The sequence below is a fragment of the Vipera berus genome, assembly GCF_964194415.1.
Source record: "Vipera berus genome assembly, chromosome: Z".
NCBI classification, from domain to species: Eukaryota; Metazoa; Chordata; class Lepidosauria; order Squamata; family Viperidae; genus Vipera; species Vipera berus.
The window spans coordinates 70,836,796-70,860,513 of NC_138205.1; the positions used below are offsets into that span (position 1 = coordinate 70,836,796).

The 23,718-nt window shown below is 36.1% G+C and overlaps 1 protein-coding gene across 2 annotated transcripts in view; it reads right to left on the minus strand.

Annotated features, from left to right (window-relative positions):
• Positions 1 to 23,718, minus strand: part of SUGCT (succinyl-CoA:glutarate-CoA transferase) — a 341,656-nt gene that overhangs the window by 192,170 nt on the left and 125,768 nt on the right. For both annotated transcript variants that reach the window (XM_081345169.1, XM_081345170.1), the window contains exons 10-11: positions 5,831 to 5,902; positions 4,618 to 4,715 (exon numbers count right to left, since the gene is read on the minus strand). In XM_081345169.1, coding sequence (XP_081201295.1) covers positions 4,618 to 4,715; positions 5,831 to 5,902 — 170 coding nt within the window. The remainder of the gene's footprint in view (positions 1 to 4,617; positions 4,716 to 5,830; positions 5,903 to 23,718) is intronic.

Genomic DNA, 23,718 nt, shown 5'->3' on the forward strand with positions numbered 1-23,718 from the left:
TGTGATCAAAATTCAGATGCTTGGTAACTGACTAATATTTATGATGGTTACAGTGTTCCCGGGTCATGTGATCACATTTTGCGCCCTTATGTGAAAGCCAGATTTACTTAACAACCTTGTTACTAAATTAACAACTGCAGTGATTCACCTAACAAATATGGCAAGGTCATAAAATGGGGCAAAATTCACTTAACAAATGTTTCACTTAGCACTTTTGGTTTTATCACTGCTGGCTTAGATCAGAAAATCATATGGTCTTGTAAAAATTAATTGGCAAATTGAACTGAAGAAGCTTCTTGAATGAAGCAAAATGTTTTCAAGAAAAAATCAAGGAAATCCAGAAGCTGTTTGGAAAAGAGCACATTTGGAATATTCAATTAATGGTTACTACTCATACTTCACAAATTGAAGAAATCAGAAATTAATAGATATTTTTTAAGTTATCGGTCAGATGTATGATTGTGAAAAAATTCAAGGCTGAATTACTTTTTCCTTTGTTGTTGTTGTTGTTAGTTGCGAAGTCGTGTCCGACCCATCGCGGCCCCATGGACAATGTTCCTCCAGGCCTTCCTGTCCTCTACCATCTTCTGGAGTCCATTTAGGCTCACGCCTACTGCTTCAGTGACTCCATGCAGCCACCTCATTCTCTGTCGTCCCCTTCTTCTATTGCCTTCAATCTTTCCCAGCATTAGGCTCTTCTCCAGTGAGACCTTCCTTCTCATTAGGTGGCCAAAGTATTTGAGTTTCAACTTCAGCATCTGGCCTTCTAAAGAGCAGTCAGGATTGATCTCCTCTAGGACTGACCGGTTTGATCGCCTTGCAGTCCAAGGGACTCGCAGGAGTATTCTCCAGCACCATAGTTCAAAGGCTTCAATTCTTTGGCGCTCAGCCTTTCTTATGTTCCAACTTTCACAGCCATACATTGCAACTGGGAAGACCATAGCCTTGACTATATGCACTTTTGTTGGCAGGGTGATGTCTCTGCTTTTTAGTGTGCTGTTTAGCTTTGCCATTGCTTTCCTCCCCAGGAGCAAGCGTCTTTTAATTTCTTGGCTGCAGTCCCCGTCTTTGGTGATCTTGGAGCCCAGAAAAATAAAATCTGTCACTACCTCCATTTCTTCCCATCTATTTGCCAGGAATTGAGAGGGTCGGATGCCATGATCTTGGTTTTCTTAATGTTTAACTTCAACCCAACTTTTGCACTCTCCTTCTTCACTAGTAACAGGAGGCTGGACTCTAGCTTGTAGGATTTTAAGTATAACTTTACTAGCGTGTGAAATGAGTGCAACGGTGCGATAGTTTGATCATCCTTTGGAACTGCCTTTCTTTGGAATTGGAATGTAAACTAATCTTTTCCAATCCTGTGGCCACTGTTGAGTTTTCCACATTTACTGACAAATTGAGTGTAGCACTTTTACTGCATCGTCTTTTAAGATTTTGAATAGCTCAGCTGGAATACTGTCACCTCCACTAGCTTTGTTGTTGCTCAGCTTTCCTAAAGCCCACATCACTTCACATTCTAGGATGTCTGGCTCAAGGTCAGTGAGCACCTCATCATGGTTATCAGGGACATTAAGCTCATTCTTGTATAGTTCTTCTGTGTAATTTTGCCACCTCTTCTTAATCTCTTCTGCCTGTTAGGTCCCCGCCATTTTGGTCCTTTATCATGCATGAAATGTTCCTTTCATGTCTCCAATTTTATTATTTATTTGTTTGTTTGTTTGTTTGTTTGTTTGGTTGGTTGGTTGGTTGGTTGGTTGGTTTATATACCGCCCTACTCCCAAAGGACTCAGGGCGGTTTACAAGGCAAAATGTAAAAACAATACAATATAAAATTAAAATTAAATTAAATTAAGTCTAGCCACAAAAATTAAAATCACAATTTAAAAACATTAAACCCTTCAGTCCAGACCAGATAGCTCAAAGAGCCAGGTTTTTAGGTCCCGGCAAAATGAACGAAGGTCGAGGGCAGTCCGGAGTTCCGTTGGCAGTTGAAGAGATCTCTGGTTCTCCCTATTCTGTTGTTTTCTTCTGTTTCTTTGCATGAAACGTTCCCTTCATCTCTCCAATTTTCTTAAAGAGATCTCTGGTCCTCCCTATTCTATTGTTTTCTTCTATTTCTTAGCACTGTTCATTTAAGAAGGCATTCTTATCTCTTCTAGCTAGTCTCTGGAATTCTGCATTCAATTGGGTGTATCTTTCTTTTTCTCCCTTGCCTTTCGCTTCCCTCCTGTCCTCAGCTATTTGCAAAGCTTCCTCAGACAGCCATTCTGCTTTCTTGCATTTCTTTTTCTTTGGGATGGTTTTAGTTGCTAATTCTTGTACAATGTTGCAAACCTCCATCCATAGTTGTTCAGGCACTCTGTCTATCAGATCTAATTCCTTAAATCTATTTGTCTACTGTATATTCGTTAGGGATATGATTTAGTTCATACCTGAGTGGCCTAGTGCTTTTCCCTACTTTCTTCAGTTTAAGCCTAAATTTTGCAACGAGAAGCTCATGGTCTGAGCCACAGTCAGCTCCTGGTCTTGTTTTTACTGACTGTATAGAGCTTCTCCATCTTTTGCTGCAGAGCACATAGTCAATCTGATTTCTGTGTTGACCGTCTGGTGATGTCCATGTGTAGAGCCGTCTCTTGGGTTGTTGGAAAAGAGTGTTTGCTATCACCATCGTATTCTCTTGACAAAATTCTATCAGCCTGTGCCCTGCTTCATTTTGTACTCCAAGGCTGAACTTGCCTGTTATTCCGGTGATCTTTTGGCTTCCTACTTTAGCATTCCAATCCCCCATGATAAGGACATCATTTTTTGGTGTTAGTTCTACAAGCTGCTGTAGGGCTTAATAAAACTGGTCAATTTCATCCTCTTCAGCACCAGTGGTTGGGGCACAGACTTGGACTACTGTGATATTGAATGGTTTGCTTTGGATTCAAACTGAGATCATTCTGTCATTTGGGGGATTGTATCCCAGTATTGCTTTTCCTACTCTTTTGTTGACTATGAAGGCTACTCCATTTCTTCTGAGGGATTCTTGCCTGCAGTAGTATATCTGATGGGCATCTGAATTAAATTCACCCATTCCTGTCAATTTTAGTTCACTTATTCCTAAGATGTCGATGTTCAGTCTTGTCATCTCTTATTTGACCACGTCCAGCTTGCCTTGATTCATGGATCTTACATTCCAGGTTCCTATGGAGAAAAAGTCTTTAAAGCATCACTTTCCTTTCACCACCAGATGCATCCACAGCTGAGCGTGCTTTTGGCTTTGGCCCAGTCGCTTCATTCTTTCTGGCGCTACTAGTACTAGCCCTCTGCTCTTCCCCAGTAGCATATTGCATGCCTTCCGACCTGAGGGGCTCATCTTCCAGCGTCATATCTTTTTTCCTTTTGGTACTGCCCTTTGGGTTTTCATGGCAAAGATACTGGAGTGGGTTGCCATTTCCTTCTCCAGTGGATCATGTTTTGTCAGAACTTTCTGCTTCATGTATTACTGCCTTTTTCGTGGCGAAGGGGCTTCCGTAGTTCAATGAAGCTATGAACTATGCCGTGCAGGGCCACCCAAGACAGACAGGTCATAGCAGAGAGTTCTTTTTCCTTTAGATTAATGTATTTTAACTAGATGAAAGCACTGGCTAAAAATTAAAGTAGTACCAAACTGAAGTTTATAATTAAGCTGTTTTATTTATATTTTTAATTCTTAGCCATTTTAACCAAGCATTTACTCACCTAATATCTCCAGTTATCCACTTTTTAATAAATATGTAATTCATACATTTCCTTTAGACTATATTATCTGTATGTGTTGGCGTGCATGCACGCATGGATACACACTCCAATATTTGTTTTTTCTTTCTTGTTGGTTTTCTTTCCTTTTTTCCTTTTACTATTTTTAATAATTTTCTTTTATTATGTCTTATATGCAAACTTGTCAGAACTTTCTGCTTCATGTATTACTGCCTTTTTCGTGGCGAAGGGGCTTCCGTAGTTCAATGAAGCTATGAACTATGCCGTGCAGGGCCACCCAAGACAGACAGGTCATAGCAGAGAGTTCTTTTTCCTTTAGATTAATGTATTTTAACTAGATGAAAGCACTGGCTAAAAATTAAAGTAGTACCAAACTGAAGTTTATAATTAAGCTGTTTTATTTATATTTTTAATTCTTAGCCATTTTAACCAAGCATTTACTCACCTAATATCTCCAGTTATCCACTTTTTAATAAATATGTAATTCATACATTTCCTTTAGACTATATTATCTGTATGTGTTGGCGTGCATGCACGCATGGATACACACTCCAATATTTGTTTTTTCTTTCTTGTTGGTTTTCTTTCCTTTTTTCCTTTTACTATTTTTAATAATTTTCTTTTATTATGTCTTATATGCAAACTTGTTCAAGAGAAGATTAATTCAGTGGCATTGCTTGGAAGAAATCTTTGATATGTGACAGTTTTATTAGCACACATTGCCCTGCCATTAATACTAGCCATATCAAAAAAGCTTAAATATTGTTTACATGATATTAACCATTTACACATGATATACATATACAGAATGTCCAGAATGATAAACCTAAGAAATAAATCTGCAAATAGACATATTAAATGTTGAGGACATACCTGGCTGACAATATTCCAATAAGTTCTTTCCTATTTACCACTCGCTGCTGGTTATTTTTGTATTTGGGGTCATGAATGATTTCAGGCAAATTGAGAATCTTAATCAAATGAGACAAAATACATTCAGGAACATAATGCCAGAGGAAGTTCTAAGATTTGGTCTTTAATGTAAATTTATCATTTATTGAACATAACTTATTTTAATAAATAATACATTTTTAAAAATATATTTATATGTATGGTTATTTTAACACCACATCTATATTTCATTCATTTAGTTATTTCAAATATTTCTACCATGAAATTTCACTCTGCATTTACAAAACCATTTATACATGTCAAAGAAAATAATTCTAGAAATCTGTAGATAACAATATTAATTATATTTGCCACTATGCTGATAATTTTTGATTTACTATGTTTTTATTCTGCTAATGGTTTAAGCAATACCAACTTCTTTGGCCTACTGTGGAAGTATTTCACAGAACAAAAGACTATGTTTCTGAAGAAATGAAAAATGGTATTTGTATCTGTAGCCAATCTGTCATTTATACATTTAGGTCAATTGCTAAATAATCTACTTTCTTCTTTCATAATTTATAACAAAATTACAAATTAGGTTAAAAGTAATGAACTAAGAGTTTCACTTAGTCTGATAGAATAAACCTATTAACCTGAAATTGGCCATTTTCTCCCCCAAATTTTGGGATTTAGGTAGGTTTCTGGGTAAACTTCTAATCCTAAATGATACAGTTACAATCACCACTAGATTTCCATGTGAAAATATTTTTTTCATCCTACAGTAATCTTTTAAAAACTACATATGGCTTATTGTCACTTTAGCTATCTCCCTTGTGGCTAGGCAACCAGAGATCAAACATCAGCCAGATAATGTTTTGTTGTGCATACCAAGGTAAAAGAGATATGCAAAGTCCAGGCTAGCAATTGCAAAGTTTCACAACAAATTTCCAATGGTAACATTCAGCATATTGCCCCCAAGATTCTGGATCCTCATTTTACGGATCTTGGAAGGATTGAAGGCTGAGTTAACCTTGAGCCCCGTCAGGATTGAACTTTAGGATTGGGGCAGAGTTTGCTTGCAATACTGCATTGTAACCACTGTACCACCAGAGCTCCTAGTAGTTACTTACTACTTGCTAGTAAGTCAGAGAAACAGCTTACTTAAAGTTGTTTTGTTTTCTGAATACCATACCTTGCAAACAGTAGCAAACTGTTGATTATTTCCTGCTCCTACCACAATATATCCATCTTTTGTTCTGAAAGCCTAGTAAACAGAAAGGCAGATCAAATAATAATCAACACACATTGCATTAATATTTTTTCCACTTTCCTAACCATCAGTTACTTACATGCACTTTCATATAAAGTGTAAATGAAATGTTATGTCCTGGTTTACTCTTTTCTGAAATCATTATAAACAATTTCTCCAAACATATCTCAAATATTTAAATAACTTTTTTGGTTTAGCTCCTACGAACAAAAAAAGTTTAAACAACTTTATTATTTTATATGTCAATAAAATTATGCTACTTCAGGTTAAGAGATTTTCATCAGTGCTACAAACTGTGCAGATATATAAATATACTGAAATTTAGAGTCACTAAAAGAAGGTCCATGTATGCATATGCATCACTTGATGAGGCTTTGTGATAACTTGTCTAAGAATTTGTCCATTACAATTAGTAAAGTTTTCACACCACTTAATAGTTAAATATAATAAATTTAAGTGGTTTTGTTCATATGGTAGCATATGCTGATTAATATATCATTATTTCATCTGTGTGATGCAAGAGTTACTGATTCAATGGGATTTTCTTTTTTTACTCTTGTTGTGATCCAGTGATTATTCATTGACAAACAAATGAGAATGGGACCTGTCTCTCTCTTTCCCATTTGACTCTTCAGTCACATTTTGAATGAGATCCTTAAATTCAAAAACTCTTTGAACTTAAGATATATAGGGTGAAAAACTGTCATACAATATAATTTCAGAATCACATTTTCAATATTGATTGGTCTTATTGCACTATCACTAGTAATTAAATGGGTATTTTGAGAGGTTTAAAACAAAAATACAAATAACTGCTTAATAAAATAGATAGTAAGCTGTGAAATTCGTTTCCAGAATGAGAAATACAAAAACATGTATGGCTAATATTCTTTATGGACAAACTCCATAATCTCACTAAAGTTAATATACAATGTTTACTTATGACAATTATTTCATAAATATTGGGCAGATAAAACAGCAGAATTCAGTTTATGTTTAGAATTTATGCTACCAATATTGGTGTCATTAAGCATTTAAGGGTTTTTCCGCTTTGGTGATTTTGGGACAAGAATAGATTTAAATGACTAAATTCTAAACTGTGATAAATTCATCATGGATTTTGGTTTTAAACACCAGCTGGGTATCAAATGGCATGACCCAAAGTCCCTGATTACCAGTTACACTGACAACAATCAACACCAGTTTGACTGAGACAAAGCCAAAGTAGTTGGCCATGTCAAAACTCATCAGGCATGGAAGTTTAATGAAACATGACATTCTACCAATGGGTCCATCAACAAACACATTGACATAAAACCAGCATATGAACCAATAAGGAAGTAGACCATCCAAACCACCAACCGATGACAGCAACAAGTCAGAAGTCACAAAGTTACAAGACCAGAATCAGTCTTATGATTCAATCAGTCTTAAAATTCAACCAGTCACAAGACCAATCAACCATTCTGGACCTATGTAAATGAACAAGAAACTTCACTCAAAAAACCCTGCTGAAGATGTTACGTAGTTTGATAATGAAACATCAGGGAGCTAAACAGCAAGCTTGGAGATCAGACCCCTGCCAAAAGCAGATATTTGTTAATAAAGCAGCAACTTTATTGGGATAGCACTGATAATATTTAGAAATACAAATAATAGCTTCAATCACATCCCATGTATACACACATAGAAACAGCCTGTCATCCACATACATGACCCTCTAAGTTATAGAAACTTCGTTGTATAAGGGAAACGTACCGATGGATTCAATAAATTGCTACCAATTACACTGAAGTATTTTAACTTAATACAATATTTCCTCTTATAAGCCATGTGGTCCTTTTTTGTGTAGTTTTCATTTGAAAATACTGTTTATGATTAAGATACAGAAGACCCATTTAATACAATAATTCCTCACATTTATTGGTTTAAACCAATGAAATTTGTTGAAATTAGTATCCATTTATCTCAAAAAGATGCAAGATGTCATGATTAGCCTATCCCACTGTGTCCAAGTTACTCTAGAGCCAATATAGTTCTATTCTCTGAGCAGGGTTTCAGATAGTATCTGCACCACAAACCAGCTGAAAGAAAAAACTGCTGTAAGGTGCTTTTGCTTCTCTTTCATTGAAATGCCACTCTACTCTAAATATGAACCATTTTATATAGGGAAACCATTGCTTACTTCAACATTATTACTGTTCAACAGCACTGTTAAATGTGTCTTTTGTGTATTATGCTAAACTCACTGCTGGAAATAAAGAATTTTGAAAATAAGGGCAGCATAGAGATTAATAGACGCCAACTTCAGGAATAAAAATCTATTCAAGCAATTTTTGCTTTAGATAATTTAAGTCAAAATACAGATAGCCCTCGACTTACAAATATTCCATTTAGCAACCATTCGAAGTTACAACAGCACTAAAAAAAAGTGACTTATAACCATTCTTCATACTGTCATAGCATCCACATTGTCACATGATTAAAAATTTGGGCACTTGACAACAAGCATGTATTTATGATAGTTGCAACATCTGGGTCATTTAAGCATCCTTTATGACTTACTTCCTAGCCAGCTTCCAGGAAGCAAATTCAATGAGGGAAACTGAATTTGCTTAGCAACTGTGTGATTAACTTAACTGCAGTGATCTGTTTAACTGGCAAAAAAGATGGTAAAAATTGAGTGTAACTTACTTAATAACTGCCCTGTTTGGGAGTGGAAATTATGCCTTAAGTCCATTGTTGTTGTTGTTGTTAGTTGCGAAGTCGTGTCCGACCCATCGCCACCCTATGGACAATGTTCCTCCAGGCCTTCCTGTCCTCTACCATCTTCTGGAGTCCATCTAGGCTCACGCCTACTGCTTCAGTGACTCCATCCAGCCACCTCATTCTCTGTCGTCCCCTTCTTCTATTGCCCTCAATCTTTCCCAGCATTAGGCTCTTCTCCAGTGAGTCCTTCCTTCTCATTAGGTGGCCAAAGTATTTGAGTTTTAGCTTCAGGATCTGGCAGTCAGGGTTGATCTCCTCTAGGACTGACCGGTTTGATCGCCTTGCAGTCCAAGGAACTCGCAGGAGTCTTCTCCAGCACCATAGTTCAAAGGCTTCAATTCTTTGGCGCTCAGCCTTTCTTATGGTCCAGTTTTCACTGCCATACATTGCAACTGGGAAGACCATAGCCTTGACTATACGCACTTTTGTTGACAGGGTGATGTCTCTGCTTTTTAGTGTGCTGTCTAGATTTGCCATGGCTTTCCTCCCAAGGAGCAAGCGTCTTTTAATTTCTTGGCTACAGTCCCCATCTGCAGTGATCTTGGAGCCCAGGAAAATAAAATCTGTCACTACCTCCATTTCTTCCCCATCTATTTGCCAGGAATTGAGAGGGCCAGATGCCATGATCTTGGTTTTCTTAATGTTTAGTTTCAACCCAAGTTTTGCACTCTCCTTCTTCACCCGCAACAAGAGGCTCTTTAGTTCTTCTTCACTTTCTGCCATTAGAGTCCATTAGGATGGAATAAAACATCCCCCTCACTCAATATATATTATGTAGGAAATGTATTTATGTTTTATTTGCTTGGCATATAGAATGCAATTATGGCATTTTCACAAAATTAGATGTTCAATTTCTTCCTACTATTATCACTTCAAAATGATCACATAGTACATTATTTGTTTGGAGATTCCCAACAGTCGATCTTTCAGACATAATTAAATAGTATTAATCATTAAGATCTTTACCATCTATTCCAGCCCCATCTTTATTTCCAAAGGACAGACTTTTGTATCTGAAAATTAGCCATAACAACTAATAAATCCTCTGTTTTCTTTGAGAGGGAAATTCACTGCAAATTGTTTTCGAGTCTAGACCTCAATATTCCTATCTTGAGTATGAACATATATAAAATGTAGAAGTAGTCTGAAAACAAATAATATCTAACTTATATTATGAAGGAAATGTTTAAAATAGATAAGGAACATGTGGTGAATTCAAATATATGTCAGGGACAACAAAATTCTATAATAAGTTGTGAAGCTATGAATGGTTTCCTTGGAACCAGAAGTTCAAAGAATTATTACACTGTATTTTTAAAGATCTTCCAACAGCATTTCCTGTAGTATTTCTTGTGTTGTAGTATATCTTATCATGGGTGTTTACATAATAATAAATACAGAGTTTCAAAAATTAAAAATTTAAGACAGAATCAAAGTATTTTTTTAAAAAGTGATATTATATAAAACCTTGGCTGTTTTCCCACAGAGAAGTACAATCTGAGACTTCACTGCTTCTAACAATGTAAAACAGGCAATTCCAAGAACAGAAAGATAACCCAATATTTCAGGGTCTACAATTAGCAGATTCTCCTAACTACAGCACTTCTAGTGGAATTAAATTTTGCAAAAACAACTAATGCAAACACAAGACACTAGAGGTGCAATTCAGCCACTGTATTAAAAGTACAATACTACTACTGCTTATTCTGCATGCTAATTTCACAGCTAGACTTGGATCACATCTGGATAATCACAAAGGTTGAAGGTTTTTTGTCTCATTTTTGAACTGAAATATATCTTGAACAGTGAGAGAGATGAAATGTAGTGCCATCGAGACAAACTGCTGCCAAGAAAAGGCAAAGGTGGGAAATGAAACAATCCCATTGAGTTTGGTTAACATATGCTCCAATGACAGCTTGTGTTTTACAGTCTGACTTATTGCACACATATATAGAGATTCTTGCTATGTTTACTAAATTATTTTTAAAGTTGTAACTGGTTTATTACGTCTATTTTCCTATTATTCTTTCAGCTTGGGGAAAAACTTTTTTGCTACAACTTAGTTCATTTGCTGAATACCCACTTCTTAGGGGACTATTGGGAAGACAGGAATGGGTGACCAAACAGATGACAGAACACAGTCATCTTCCTTCCACTCATTTCTGCAGGTTTTTCTCTGGATACAGTTCTCTGACATCCTCTTTCAGTTTATAGATAATTGTAGAACAGTAATCTACAGTATACTGAAGAAAAGGGGGGAAAAATCTTTATCACTGTCTAGCCAACCTCTTTTAAAAAGCTCTGTGGAAAATTATTCTTTTGAACAATCACAGTGCTGAACATTCAATTTCTTTAATAAAAATTAATGTTTCTTTGTAATTGAACAAATCATAACTTTTTATAGATTTATATTATATTGCAGGAAATGATGTCACAGAGGAAAAAAGAGAGCCAGTTTAGTCAAGTGGTAGAATTCGGGAGACTCTACATTGTAATCCTATTTTAGGCATGAAAGCTGGCTGGTGACTTTGGGCCAGTCATTCTCTGTAAGCCCAACTCACCGCACAGAAAAATGGGAGGAGGATGTATGTTCTCTGCCTTAAGTGGTTTACGAAAATAATAAAAGCAAGATACAAATAAACACTTTTAAAAAATAGTTGCCAGAAATAATTGTATGCATAATCCACTTTTGTAAAATGTGTGTGTGTGTGTGAGGGGGAGAGGAGGAAGAAAGGGAGAGAGGGATGGAGGGAAGGAGAAAGATGCCATTAGGAAAAGGAATCATAGTATTTTTGTACAGAATACAGCACCCTTGCTAGACAAGAAAACAATCTTGTAAGATTATACCTATTGTTAGATTGCTGCAGTGATTATTAATAGACTATGGGTTCAGGTCAAAATGATTATCATTACTTCTAAAGTCCTGTATAGACTGGTGCCAGTAGATATCAGGATCTACCTTACCAAATTTAATTTCCTATAGAGAATCCCTGGGAAGTCCATAAAACCGAAGCAAGATTAAAAACCTTTTCAGGAACAGCTTTCACAATCAGTAATTTTTCACCAACAGAAATATAGATAGCTAGTATTTTCCTTTGATTTAGAAAGGAAAACTTTTTTAATTTTATGTTTATTTCTATTCTGTCATGTTCTCACCATATATTAAAATTATTTTATTCAAACAATTCATGACATAATTGTTGGGTGACTATTATTATGTTAAAGATTATTTTACATTGGATTTTTAAATTCTTTTTATTGTTTTATTTATTACACCTAGAATCCAATTGATTAGGAAAGTATAAACACACACTGTAATATACATAATTAAATTAGTACATATAAAGATAGTTCCAAGGCTATACATCATATATTTAAAATGGGGGAAATCATTAAAGAGAGTCAGCTAGCATAATTTTGTATAAATTATAAATACTTCAATGCAAAACAAACACAAATGAATAATAAAAAATACAATACAATACAATGAAACTTTGGGAAAGGTAGAACTAAAATCTTCATATCTTCTCTAGACCAGGGCTTTTCAACTGGTGGTACGCGTACCACCTGTGGTACTTTGCCACGTGGCAGGTGGTACATGATTGCTAGCCAAGTGTAGCAGGGGAGGGGAATGAGCCTAAGCGAGCCAAGCCTGAGGGAGAGGGAGAGGCAGCTGCAGCTGCAGGACGGTCTGGGCTCGGCAGAAGCCCCAGGAGCCGGCAGGGCTCCAGCTGATTGGCGCTTCCACAAGCAGCTCAGAGCTGGAGGTGAACTGAAGAAAAATGGGGGGAGGGAGAGAGGAGAGGCTATAAAAGAACGTGGTTTGGGTGGGGGAAGGGGAAAAAGACAACAGGAAAGGTTTAATCCCTTTAAACAAATGTAATTTGTTTTACACCCTTTAATTGAGTCTGTTTGTGGCTTTTAGAAAGTTTTCTTTGAAGGTAAACTGGCTTAATTTAAAGCTAAAGCTTTTTGCCATTGCTTTTCACTTGATTACTGTGTCTTTAAGGGTACAGGGAGGGGACTGGGGGGTGCATTCTTACTACACTGTCAGGACCTACTTCAAGCCCACATCTTAAGAAAGCAGAACTCTTCCAAGCAGGAACTTTTATTAAGAGTAGGTGATAGCAGGCATAATAGACAGGATCTGAGATTTCCCACACAACTCAGCAGATTATAGTGTCCCCAAGCAGGACCCCACCCCATAGATAAACCATCTGATGTGGGATAGCCAATCCCCAAGTGTTAAGTCCATTGTGGGAACTGGGGAGATAACATTGGCCCGTCTCCAGCTCATGCAGTGAGGGTTCTTCACACCTTTCTCTGAGAACATAGACATAAACCAGGCACTGAAGCTACATTCCTTATTTCCTCCTCCTGACAGTTTAAAAGATAGAGTTCAAAGAGAGAGAGAGATAATGCAAGAAACAGGATACAGATCCAATAAACAAAATAAAGGATTACATTTTAGCAAATGGAGGAAGTGAAAGTAATAGCCCTGCAGGTACATCTCCCCTCCCCCTTGGAAGTATGGCAAAATACAGGAAAGGTGGATTGAAATAGAAATGAAATAAAATAAAATAGGAATGGGTTTTGACATCCAATGTGGAAGAGCTCAGAAGGGCCAACCAGCTAGCTCAGGAGTCTACAAACTTAGAAACTTAAGACCTGTGGACTTCAACTCCCAGAATTCCTCAACCAGCCATGAGAGCTGAGAAATTCTGGGAGTTGAAGTTCACAAGTCTTAAAAGTGCCAAGTTTGAAGACCCCTGAACTAGCTGACGGTGTTGCATATTAATAAACATGAATAAATTCATCATACATTTGTCAGTGCAAAGGGAAAGTGATACAGCAAAAGAACATCCACCAAAGAAATTAAAACTGGTACTTTTTCCTTTTTTTCTACAGTTTGTAATACTTCATTAGATTATAAAATACAAAAGCAAATAGTAGGACACAGTGGGGAGAGAAAAGGGGGGAAAAGTGAGGGGGAGAAGGGAAAAAGAACAGAGTTCCTCTGTTGCAGTAGAAGGAAGCATTAACATTGAACCTCAACTTTTTACTTTCCATAATATTATAAACTAGCCATTTCAATAACAACAAATGATTCTAATCAGTAAAACCCAAAATCCCCCTATTTTTTAGTCATCAATTTTTTGACACCTTGCTAAACACTAGTGGTACTCAAATATTGTCATGTCCTAAAAGTGGTACAATCTGTGAAAGGGTTGAAAAGCCCTGCTCTAGACTGTAACTCTGTAACTCCCCACATCCCCAATTTAATTTTTTGGGAACCACTAGTATAGAGCATTTTGTGACCTGTTTAGCATTTGTGGCCCGCTTCTGTAACTGACTGAAAGACCATTATTGCTCTTCCTTTAGACAAAGGGATGGATAACAAGAATAAATGCAGGAAAGCATTTGGTTTGTTAAGTGTGCCTGGGAAGGTGATTGGCAGAATTATGATTAAAAGGATATGACAGTAAAAATAAAAAAATATTTTTTTTTATTGAAAAGTTTTAACATACAGTTTATCTTTAACAGTCCCCCCTCCCCCTCCCCTCTCCCTCCCTCCCTACCCCTCCCCCCCTCCCCCCCCGACTTCCCAGAGCTAAATACAAGGTATAGAAAAAAAAACCAATCATAAGCAACCATATACTAACAACCATAAACTCTAAAATCCATCACTCTCTAGCTTATACAGGATAATACAAATCTTAATAATATCAAATATATATAGAAAAGAAAAAAAAACGAAGGAAGACTTATTCAAATGCTACGTAAAACTTCTTAACCCTATATTTGTTCTGAATGTACTCAACCCATTTTCTCCATTCCATAATATAACGTTCTTGCGAGTGATCTTTCAAGTAAGCCGAAATCTTTGCCATCTCTGCCAGGTCGGAAACCTTTAAAGTCCATTCTTCTATAGTCGGCAGTTCCTCTTTCTTCCAATACTGACCTATTAAAAGTCTTGCTGCCGTGATTAAATTCAACATCAACTTAGTGTCCACAACCGTAGCATCTGTAATTATTCCCAGCAAGAAGAGTTGCGGACAAAACTTTATCCTTTGCTTGAAAATCTTCTGCATATTCCACCAAATTTTTATCCAAAAGGCCTTAACCTTTTTACAAGTCCACCATACATGAAAATATGTTGCATCTTCATCACCACACCTCCAACATTTTGGTTGATAATTCGGATACATACTTGCCAACTTTTTAGGATCTAAATGCCATCTATAAAACATTTTATAAAAGTTCTCTCTTAGATTTTGAGCTTGTGTAAATTTTACATTCCTCACCCAAATCTTTTCCCACATGTCCATTGTAATAACTTCTTGAATATTTTGGGCCCATTTTATCATACAATCCTTAACAAGTTCTGTTTCTGAGTCAATCTCTATCAATGCAAGATATATCCATTTAATATGTGCTGGACCCTGATTTCTGATTTGCTTTATCAGATTTTCATCAGTCATTGTAAAACCATTTTTCTGATCTTCTTTCCACCTGGCCCGTAGCTGGGTATATTGAAACCAATTCTGAACAATCTTCTCATCTCGCAAGAGACTATATGGTTTCAAACACCAGACATTTCTTTCCAAGTTTAAAATCTCCTTGTACGTAGTCACATCATGTTTAAAACCAGCATGTATATTTTCTATTGCGTGTTTTGGAATTGCCCACAATGGTATCTTGCAGTCTAGCTTATGTCTGTACTTCTTCCAAACTCTCAGCAATGCCTGTCTTAAAATATGCACTCTAAACACATTATCTACCTTCTTATCATACAACAAATATGCATGCCAACCAAACAACAAGTCGTGGCCCTCAAGATTTAATAATCTGTCTTGTGTCAAATTAATCCAATCACTTATACCTGCTAGCGCAGCAGCTTCATAATATAATTTAAGATTAGGCATTTTAAGACCACCTCTTTCACGAGTATCCTGCATAATCTTAAGTTTGACTCGTGGTCTTTTCCCTGCCCAAACAAATTTGTTGATACCTCTCTGCCATTCCTCCAGGTTAGAATCTTTCTTAAGAATCGGTATCATTTGAAATAAAAACAAAAATTTAGGCAGGACATTCATTTTCACTGCTGCAATTCTTCCCAGTAAAGACAATTGCAATTTTTCCCAACTCTCCATTTCTTTTTGAATTTTTCCCCATAATTTTTCATAATTATTTTTATATAATTTTGTATTAGAGGGTGACAAAAGCACCCCCAAATATTTGATCCTTTTGACAATCTCAAATCCAGTTAACCCTTCTAGAAGGGCCTTTTGCGATGCTGTCATGTTTTTGGCCAAGATTTTAGTTTTTTGTACATTAACTTTAAATCCAGAAACCTTCCCATATTGCATTATTATCTCCATCAGGTCCACAACAGAGCTCTCTGGCTGGGTCACTGTAACAACCAGATCATCTGCAAACGCTCTCAATCTATAATCCTGATCTTTAATCCGTATACCCTTAATTCTTTCCGAATTTCGTATTTTTACCAATAATATCTCCAATGTTAACACAAATAATAAAGGCGATAACGGGCACCCTTGCCTTGTACCCTTCTCAATACTACATACTTCTGACAAACTATTGTTAACTATTATTCGAGCTGTTTGTTTTTGATATAATGCCCTGATTGGTTGCAAAAATTTATCCCCAAAGTTCATTTTATCTAAAACTTTCATCAAAAATTGCCAATTCAATTGATCAAAAGCTTTTTCAGCATCTAAGAAGATTAGCGGGATTTTAAAAATAAAAAAATATTTGGGAAGCACAATGTACCAGGCATCAGTCAGATTTTTGTTCTAAAGTTGTTGTTGGGGGAAAAATGAATATGAAAAAGAAACGTATTAATTTAGAAAAAGTATAGCATAACATGAATTATAGCTTTACTATTGGCCTACTGTGGATCCTGTCAGTCAAAGACTGTCAGGATCTATAAGAGCCTTCTCTACCGCAGCACTCCCCCTTTGGAACATCCTGCCATCAAGAGTGAGAACTGCCCCCTAACCTCCTATACTTCCGTAAGAGTCTGAAGACTTGGTTCTGCAAATTGGTCTGGAAATCCACTGTGGGAGTTCAGTTCTGGAGTTCAATTCTAGATTGACGGCAAACTCCACCTCCCTTAGCCCTGCTCTCTGCTCCGCACACACCCATTTTTTATATTAATCAGTATTTTGCTGGAGCCAATGTAATTAAGGTTGTGTCAGTATTTCCATGAACATGGGACAAATCTTTATTTCCTGTGTCAGCCTATCCTGAAGGCCATCGACAGGCAGTAGTCACACCGGTGACAGCTCATATTTGTGTAATTTTTTTAAATTGCTAACAAAGAATTAAGGGAGACTGATATGCATTTCAAACTTATTAGTTTTCATCAGTCAGCCATACCCTTCTGAGGTTCGAATCTCAGAAGGGTATGGCTGACTGATGAAAACTAATAACTTTGAAATGCATATCAGTCTCCCTTAATTCTTTGTTAGCAATTTAAAAAATTTACACACACACACACACACACATATATATATGTGTGTGTTTGTGTATGTGTGTGTGTGTGTATTCATTTTACTAAAGAAGTTCTATCTAGAACTTTGGTACAGGCTACCACTAGAAGTGATCAGAGCTATGTTAATGTTCATAACATGTAAGAATTCTACATTGATTAGATTCCCTCCACAGAATATACTTTTTATTCATGTTTATGTGAAATTCAGGAAAATAGTTTATATAACTTTTGTCATTAGCCTTCCTTGAATCTATAGTTTATTATTTCCTTGATTGTGGAGGTTACATATCTTGATTGAATGTGCAATTCAATAGTGGGATCAAAGGATTTTGTTTATAATTCTTATTTCTCTCCTCTTGCTTTTTTTAAAGGGTTGGGTGGAAGAACTTAGTAATTACTGCTTTGTTATGTTCCCCATTTCTGGTAAGGATTCTGGAGAAATCACACTACAAATCTCACTGAGATCTGTAATATTCAATCACTACTTCTGAATTATTTATATTTTCTAAATTATAATATTTGATATAAAAAACCCTTTGATCCTGGTTTTCCTTGCCATGATCCATTTCAGTGAATCTCTTGCATTGTCCCTGCCATTTCACTATGTAGTTCTCCTTATTTCTTCAAAATGCTCAAACTATATATTTCCATTATAAATGTCTCTACTGAGATTTGATGGATGTTCAAATTTTAATGCCCATGAACTTGAATACAAGGCTGATCTGTCCTTTTCTGTTTTTAATTAATCCAAAGAGTTTTAAATTTATGTAAAATGTGGAATATAGTATGTAGAATGTGGTATTCTTTCAGATGACAAATCATAATCCCCAGCTACTACCTTATAGCTTAATTAAATCATGGACAATACAGTGTTCCATAGGAAATTTTGCTTGATTACAGCTAACTTGGTGAGAGACTGAGAACACTGGTTTGATTTTCTATCCTGCTTATAATAAATGAAAGAAGGCAGGATCCCATGAATTACGGATCAATTCCAGGATGGTCCATATGAAAGGAGAAATCATAATTGTCAAGCCAAATAATATTTTATCATTTATGTAGTAGCTGAATCATTATAACAAAATGTTGCTGTTGTTGATTTAGTAATTTTGCTGATATTTACTAGTGTTTCATTGCTAGTTGTTTAAAAGATTGCTACCACCTTTCAGATTATTCATTTGCTTAGTTTAAATTAATCAGGGCAGAATATAATAGACTTAATAATTTTATTAAAAAAATAATCAGAGGTTTTGGCACTGAACCAGTGCTCTTCTGAAACTATAGTATATCAGGTATATCCTATATATTTGGACTTACATCATGCATTATTAAGTTTGGGTTACTTGGTCATTGCAATTAATTTTGTGTGTTGACATGCACAATGGCCACAATCCCCAAGTGCCATATGTGGATGGAAACACCTGGATTTTTCCCTTATTTCATTTTCTGGGATATATGTGTGCAAGTGTTTTTCCTTCAGCAAGTGTCCTTGCCAAATTTCTTTCTAAGCTTGAGAAAGTTTAAGAAGTGGTTTGTTTGTGGTTTGGCTAATGAAAATAGATGAAAAACCCTGGACAAACATGCATACTTTATCTCAAGGGCAAACATTTTTTTTCTGCCCTGAGAAAATGTATAAATGTAAATCACCTGATTCCAATGTTCTTTACCATATATTATAAATTTTGTGCAAATTAAGGCATTACCTTATAGCTGGAGACATGACTGAAATATATACCATAACCACACCTGTGCTGCATGCTTCATTTTACTTCCACTCTCCAGATGATGTGGGATAAGAACACTGATTCTTATCAAGTATCAGTATAGTAACTAGTCATTTCTAATAACTAAGAAATACAGCTTCTGTTACATTATATGCAATAGGCAATATAGATCTACAATTGTTGTGGGACTGAAACTGAAAGATGCCAGATTCAATTTTTTTTGTAAAAGCCCTTGCCCCTACCGATATCACTACAGTACTTGTTAAAAGTAAATCAACTATACTTTCTGACAATTTATTTATTTTATTTTTATTTTTATTCTATTTATATCCCGCCCTTCTCCGAAGACTCAGGGCGGCTTACAAGCTTATGCAAGGTTTTATTAGCCAGAAAAATCTACCCCTTGGTATAATCCATCTAATCCTGCTTCACATTGAAAGTGGCATTGTGGGCAGTGCTGATATAGTACAATCATGACATTGGCCAACTACAATTATGCAGATTGCTCCAAATAACAGTATTTGAAACAAAATCAGTAACAAAAAAATAGGGAATGATGTAATATGGCCAAGTCTAGTCTAGTAAAAGCCAACATTCCAGAAGTATTTTTCTGACATACAACAATCTTCTTTCAATTTTCATGTACCCATACATATACAAAAATATTTAAACAAATCCTGACTTTAAAAAATGTAAAGGCAAAGGTTTTTCCCTTTTAGTCATGTCTAACTCTAGGGGCCGGTGCTGATCTCCATTTCTTAGCTGTCTGGAGACATTGCCATGGTCATGTGACCAGCATGGCCATACACCGATGTGTATATGGAACAGTTACCTTCCCACTAAAGTGGTATATTTGTCTATTTGCATTTGCCTGCTTTCAAACTGCTAAATGGCCAAGAGCTGGGGAACGTAATGGGAGCTCACCCCATCATGCAGCGCTTAGGTCTTGAACCCAGGCTATCAGCTGTCCAGCTGACAAGCTCAGCATCTTTAACTGCTATGTATACAGTCTGGTCTGTAAAAGATTTACCATTGAAAATATGGTAAATATACTTTCTTCATGTCTCTGGCTTAATTTCAGGGTACTGGTTAGAAACTTTTTTATAGTAATACAGCAAATTTATACTGCAAATTTTGTTTCTCACATCTTTAACAAACTATTAGCTGATTATGGGCAATCAAGATGATGTTAACTTTTAGTGATCACATAGATCTTCTCCAAGATGATCTGCCCCTAACCTAATATTTCAGGTTGTCCAATGGTTCACACATTGTCTCTGTAAATAAGTTGGTCTACCCTGTGTTGGTCATCTCTTCTTTTCCACCTTCTGCTTTTCACAATATTAGAGCCTTTTCCAGAGAGCTTAGTAAACCATACTGGACAGATAACATACCCCTGCTCTTAGAAGGTTCACTCTATTACTGAACAATCAAGAGATCTCATCTTCATCTATGACAAAGACCATATGAGATTATAAACAATCAAATATACAATTTTTCTGATCATCTATTCTCCTGGTACAGAGTGTACCATTCACTTTAGAATGATGTTCACATTTACAAGACAGATTTGGTCTGCAATACTATCTCAACTGGGATGATGAACTAATTGTTTCACAGGCCCAAATTATCTTCTGGCAAAAATGAGACAAGCAGCCAGCTTAAAAGAACATTTTTATGTATAATGTGCTGAAAGGTGAGGTTGTTGTAAAGTGAATCTCTGGTTCTTTACAGACATGCAATTTTGTGAAGAAGAAAAATTTATTAGACATTCTGGATATACATAGTCACCATTATAATTTACAATTATGTGTTTTGGCCCAGAAATATCTGTTCATTATGCTAATATCCAGATTCCAAAAATAATATAATTGAAGATTTTAAACCCTCAACTTTACTTCTCAGTTGTTTCATTGCAACTGGACATGCTATTATTAGCCATGGGAGATGAGAACGCAGTAGAAAATATTTCATTCTTTCCCATTTGTTCTCATATCACATGATATAGCTTGATAAGTGGGGCTTTTCCCATATAGATTTTAATTGTTCCTCTCACCCTCTAGATCAGTGGGGGCAAACCTTTTTGAGACCAAGTGCCCAAACTGCAACCTCAAACCTACTTATGCATCACTGGGTGCTAGGGGCATGGCCACCGAGTGGGCGATGCTCCAGCGACCAGATACGGGCGTTGGAGGCCTGCAAAATCGCCCGGGGGGGCAGCGAAATTGCTCTGCAGCCCTAGATCTGGGCAGCAGAAGCATTTTGCAGGCCTCCGATTCCCAGATCGGGCCTCTGGAGCATCGTAAAATGGTCGTCCAGGGTGGGGTGGGGGCGCGAAATGGTTCCAGAGGCTTACCTGGACTCATGCTGCAGCTACCTCCACCATCCAGCCCAGATCTGCCCAGCTCTTGCAGCTGCTCCCTGACTCTCAGTGCAGAGAGAAAGAGAGAAAGAGCGCAGGAGCATGTGGAGAGGGGACGGGGCAGCCTGGCCCCGCCTCCCTCCTGGGTGATGGCATGCGTGCCCAGAGGGATGGCTCCGCATGCCGCCTGTGGGTTCGCCACCCCTGCTCTAGATTGTAGATTCATTTTGCCTAAGGTAAATTTTAGATAACATTGTTTTGAAGAAACACTTTAAATGAATCAAAAATAAAAATCCTATCTCAAGCCTTAAGAATATAATTTATGAAAAAATTATGTAAATAAATAAAATTACCTCCATTTCTTCAATGCAGTCATATTAGAAGTCTATTTCAAATTAAATTTTTAGTCTTCTTCATGGCTCAATAGAGTAGAAACATGGATTCAGAACAATCAGTGTTTTCCTAATCAGTAAGGCTGAATGAGCGAGTCTAACTCTTCACCAATTAAAGAATCCTATACAGTTTTATAGAAAAATAAATATCGCCACCAATCACCCTCAGAAGCTGCCAAAGCAAAGGTGGATTTTCTATTTTGGGGGCCTCTATCTCATATGCAAAAGTGTAGCATATGAGAAAGAGAAAAAAGAGTAGTTATACATCTTCCAAAAATTACACATCGAAAGTGTGAATGAATGCATGAAGTCAGGCCTTATCACTGCTTGTTCAGTCCACTCATCCACTCACCCCTTAACATTGCTTTCATAGAGATTAGGTTTCTTAACAGATGGTATTCTGAGATAAATCTAGAACATTGAAAATCACCAAATATATGGCTGACCTTCTTTCCAAATGAAATTTGTCATTGTCCCTATGTAAAGGACAGTGGGCCTATGGATATGTTTTTTTGAAGTTGCTAATGTTTATTGTTTCTTTTGATTTTTGAATTAAAACTAAATGAAAAGAAACAAATGAAAGATAGATGTTTATACAACGCACAAAGAAACAAAAGCTTCTTATGCTATGTGCAAATAACATCAAGAAGAGTTACTTTAACCTCAAAGATTTCAAAACCCTGATACAGGATACTATCGCACTATCCCATATTTCTGTAAACAGGACATGCAAATCAGCATCAAGGAGCAAAATACTTCCTAATTTTCTATGGCATTGGCTTCAGTGAAATTGCTGCAAGCTCTTTGTTTGGGATCTTTGTTTCAATGACCTTACGATACATTCATCAATATATGTTACTGTACTTATCCAAGTTAACACAGTGATAGATGTATTGCTTGTTGTCATTCCATTTTCCCATCTCAACAGTTTGGGTAAGAATTGGGTAGGATGTCAATGGAATAATGATTTTGTGAAGTTTCCATTAACTTACCTTGGAAAGAATACAAATATCTCCATTTGCCAACCATTAATCTTTTGAAGCACTAAATTTGTATATACATTTTTTCAAATAGTTATGCAATTTTTATCATCTTCACAAATTTTCACATAGCAATATGGCAAAATCATTTTGTGTCATTTAATAGGCATATACTTTATTTTGATAAGTAAAAATAATTAAAATACTTCTGAAAGCACTTAATCAAGCAAAAGGATCAGTAAAAAAAACTTTACTGTTTTGTTCTGACTTAAGCCTAAAAGCAATAAAATTCTAAATTTCAGAATTAAAGTTCTAATATCAACTCACAACAGGGTGCATTTGTTTAAACGCAAGGCTGGCATAACAAAGTATTTAGATATTTGAGGTTTTGATTTATTTATTTATTTTTGCTTTGAATTGTCTTTCTTTTATGATCTTAAGCCAAAGAGTAATTCTTTGATTTTAATCTTGCCTTCAGTTAATTTCTTTGGGCTTTTTCAATTGTTTACACAGAATTATGTAGCACCAAGTGATGGGACTAAATAATAAATCTAATTCCATCTGCTTAGCATACGTGCTATGATATCATTCTAAGCTAAATAATCAAATTTTAACTGGAATGGCAACACAAAACTCCACAATAAGAAAAAGGAATTCTTTCTACCTCTTGCTTTCAAAATATGTTATATTGTGTAACAGCTTTGTGTCTATTGCCCATTTAAAAAAAGAACTTCTCTTAAGACTTTTGTATAGCACATTGACCTTGATCAATATTAGCAAGGAATACTAAAGAGAACTATAAAATTCCAAGAAGAAATCTCATGTAGAAGTAAAATTTTCCTGCATTGCAAAATTAAAAGAAAGAAATGAATAGAAATCGCACAAAAGCAAGTTCTGGTTAAATAACAGGAAAACCTTCTAATGGTAAATAATTGTTTCAATTGATAAACTCTCATTGAGTAGAAGCATTTAAGCAGAAGTGTGATCTACCCGGACATTATTGAAATACCACTCACAATATACCTCATATTCAACATCAATTACAATAAACCACATTAATGACAA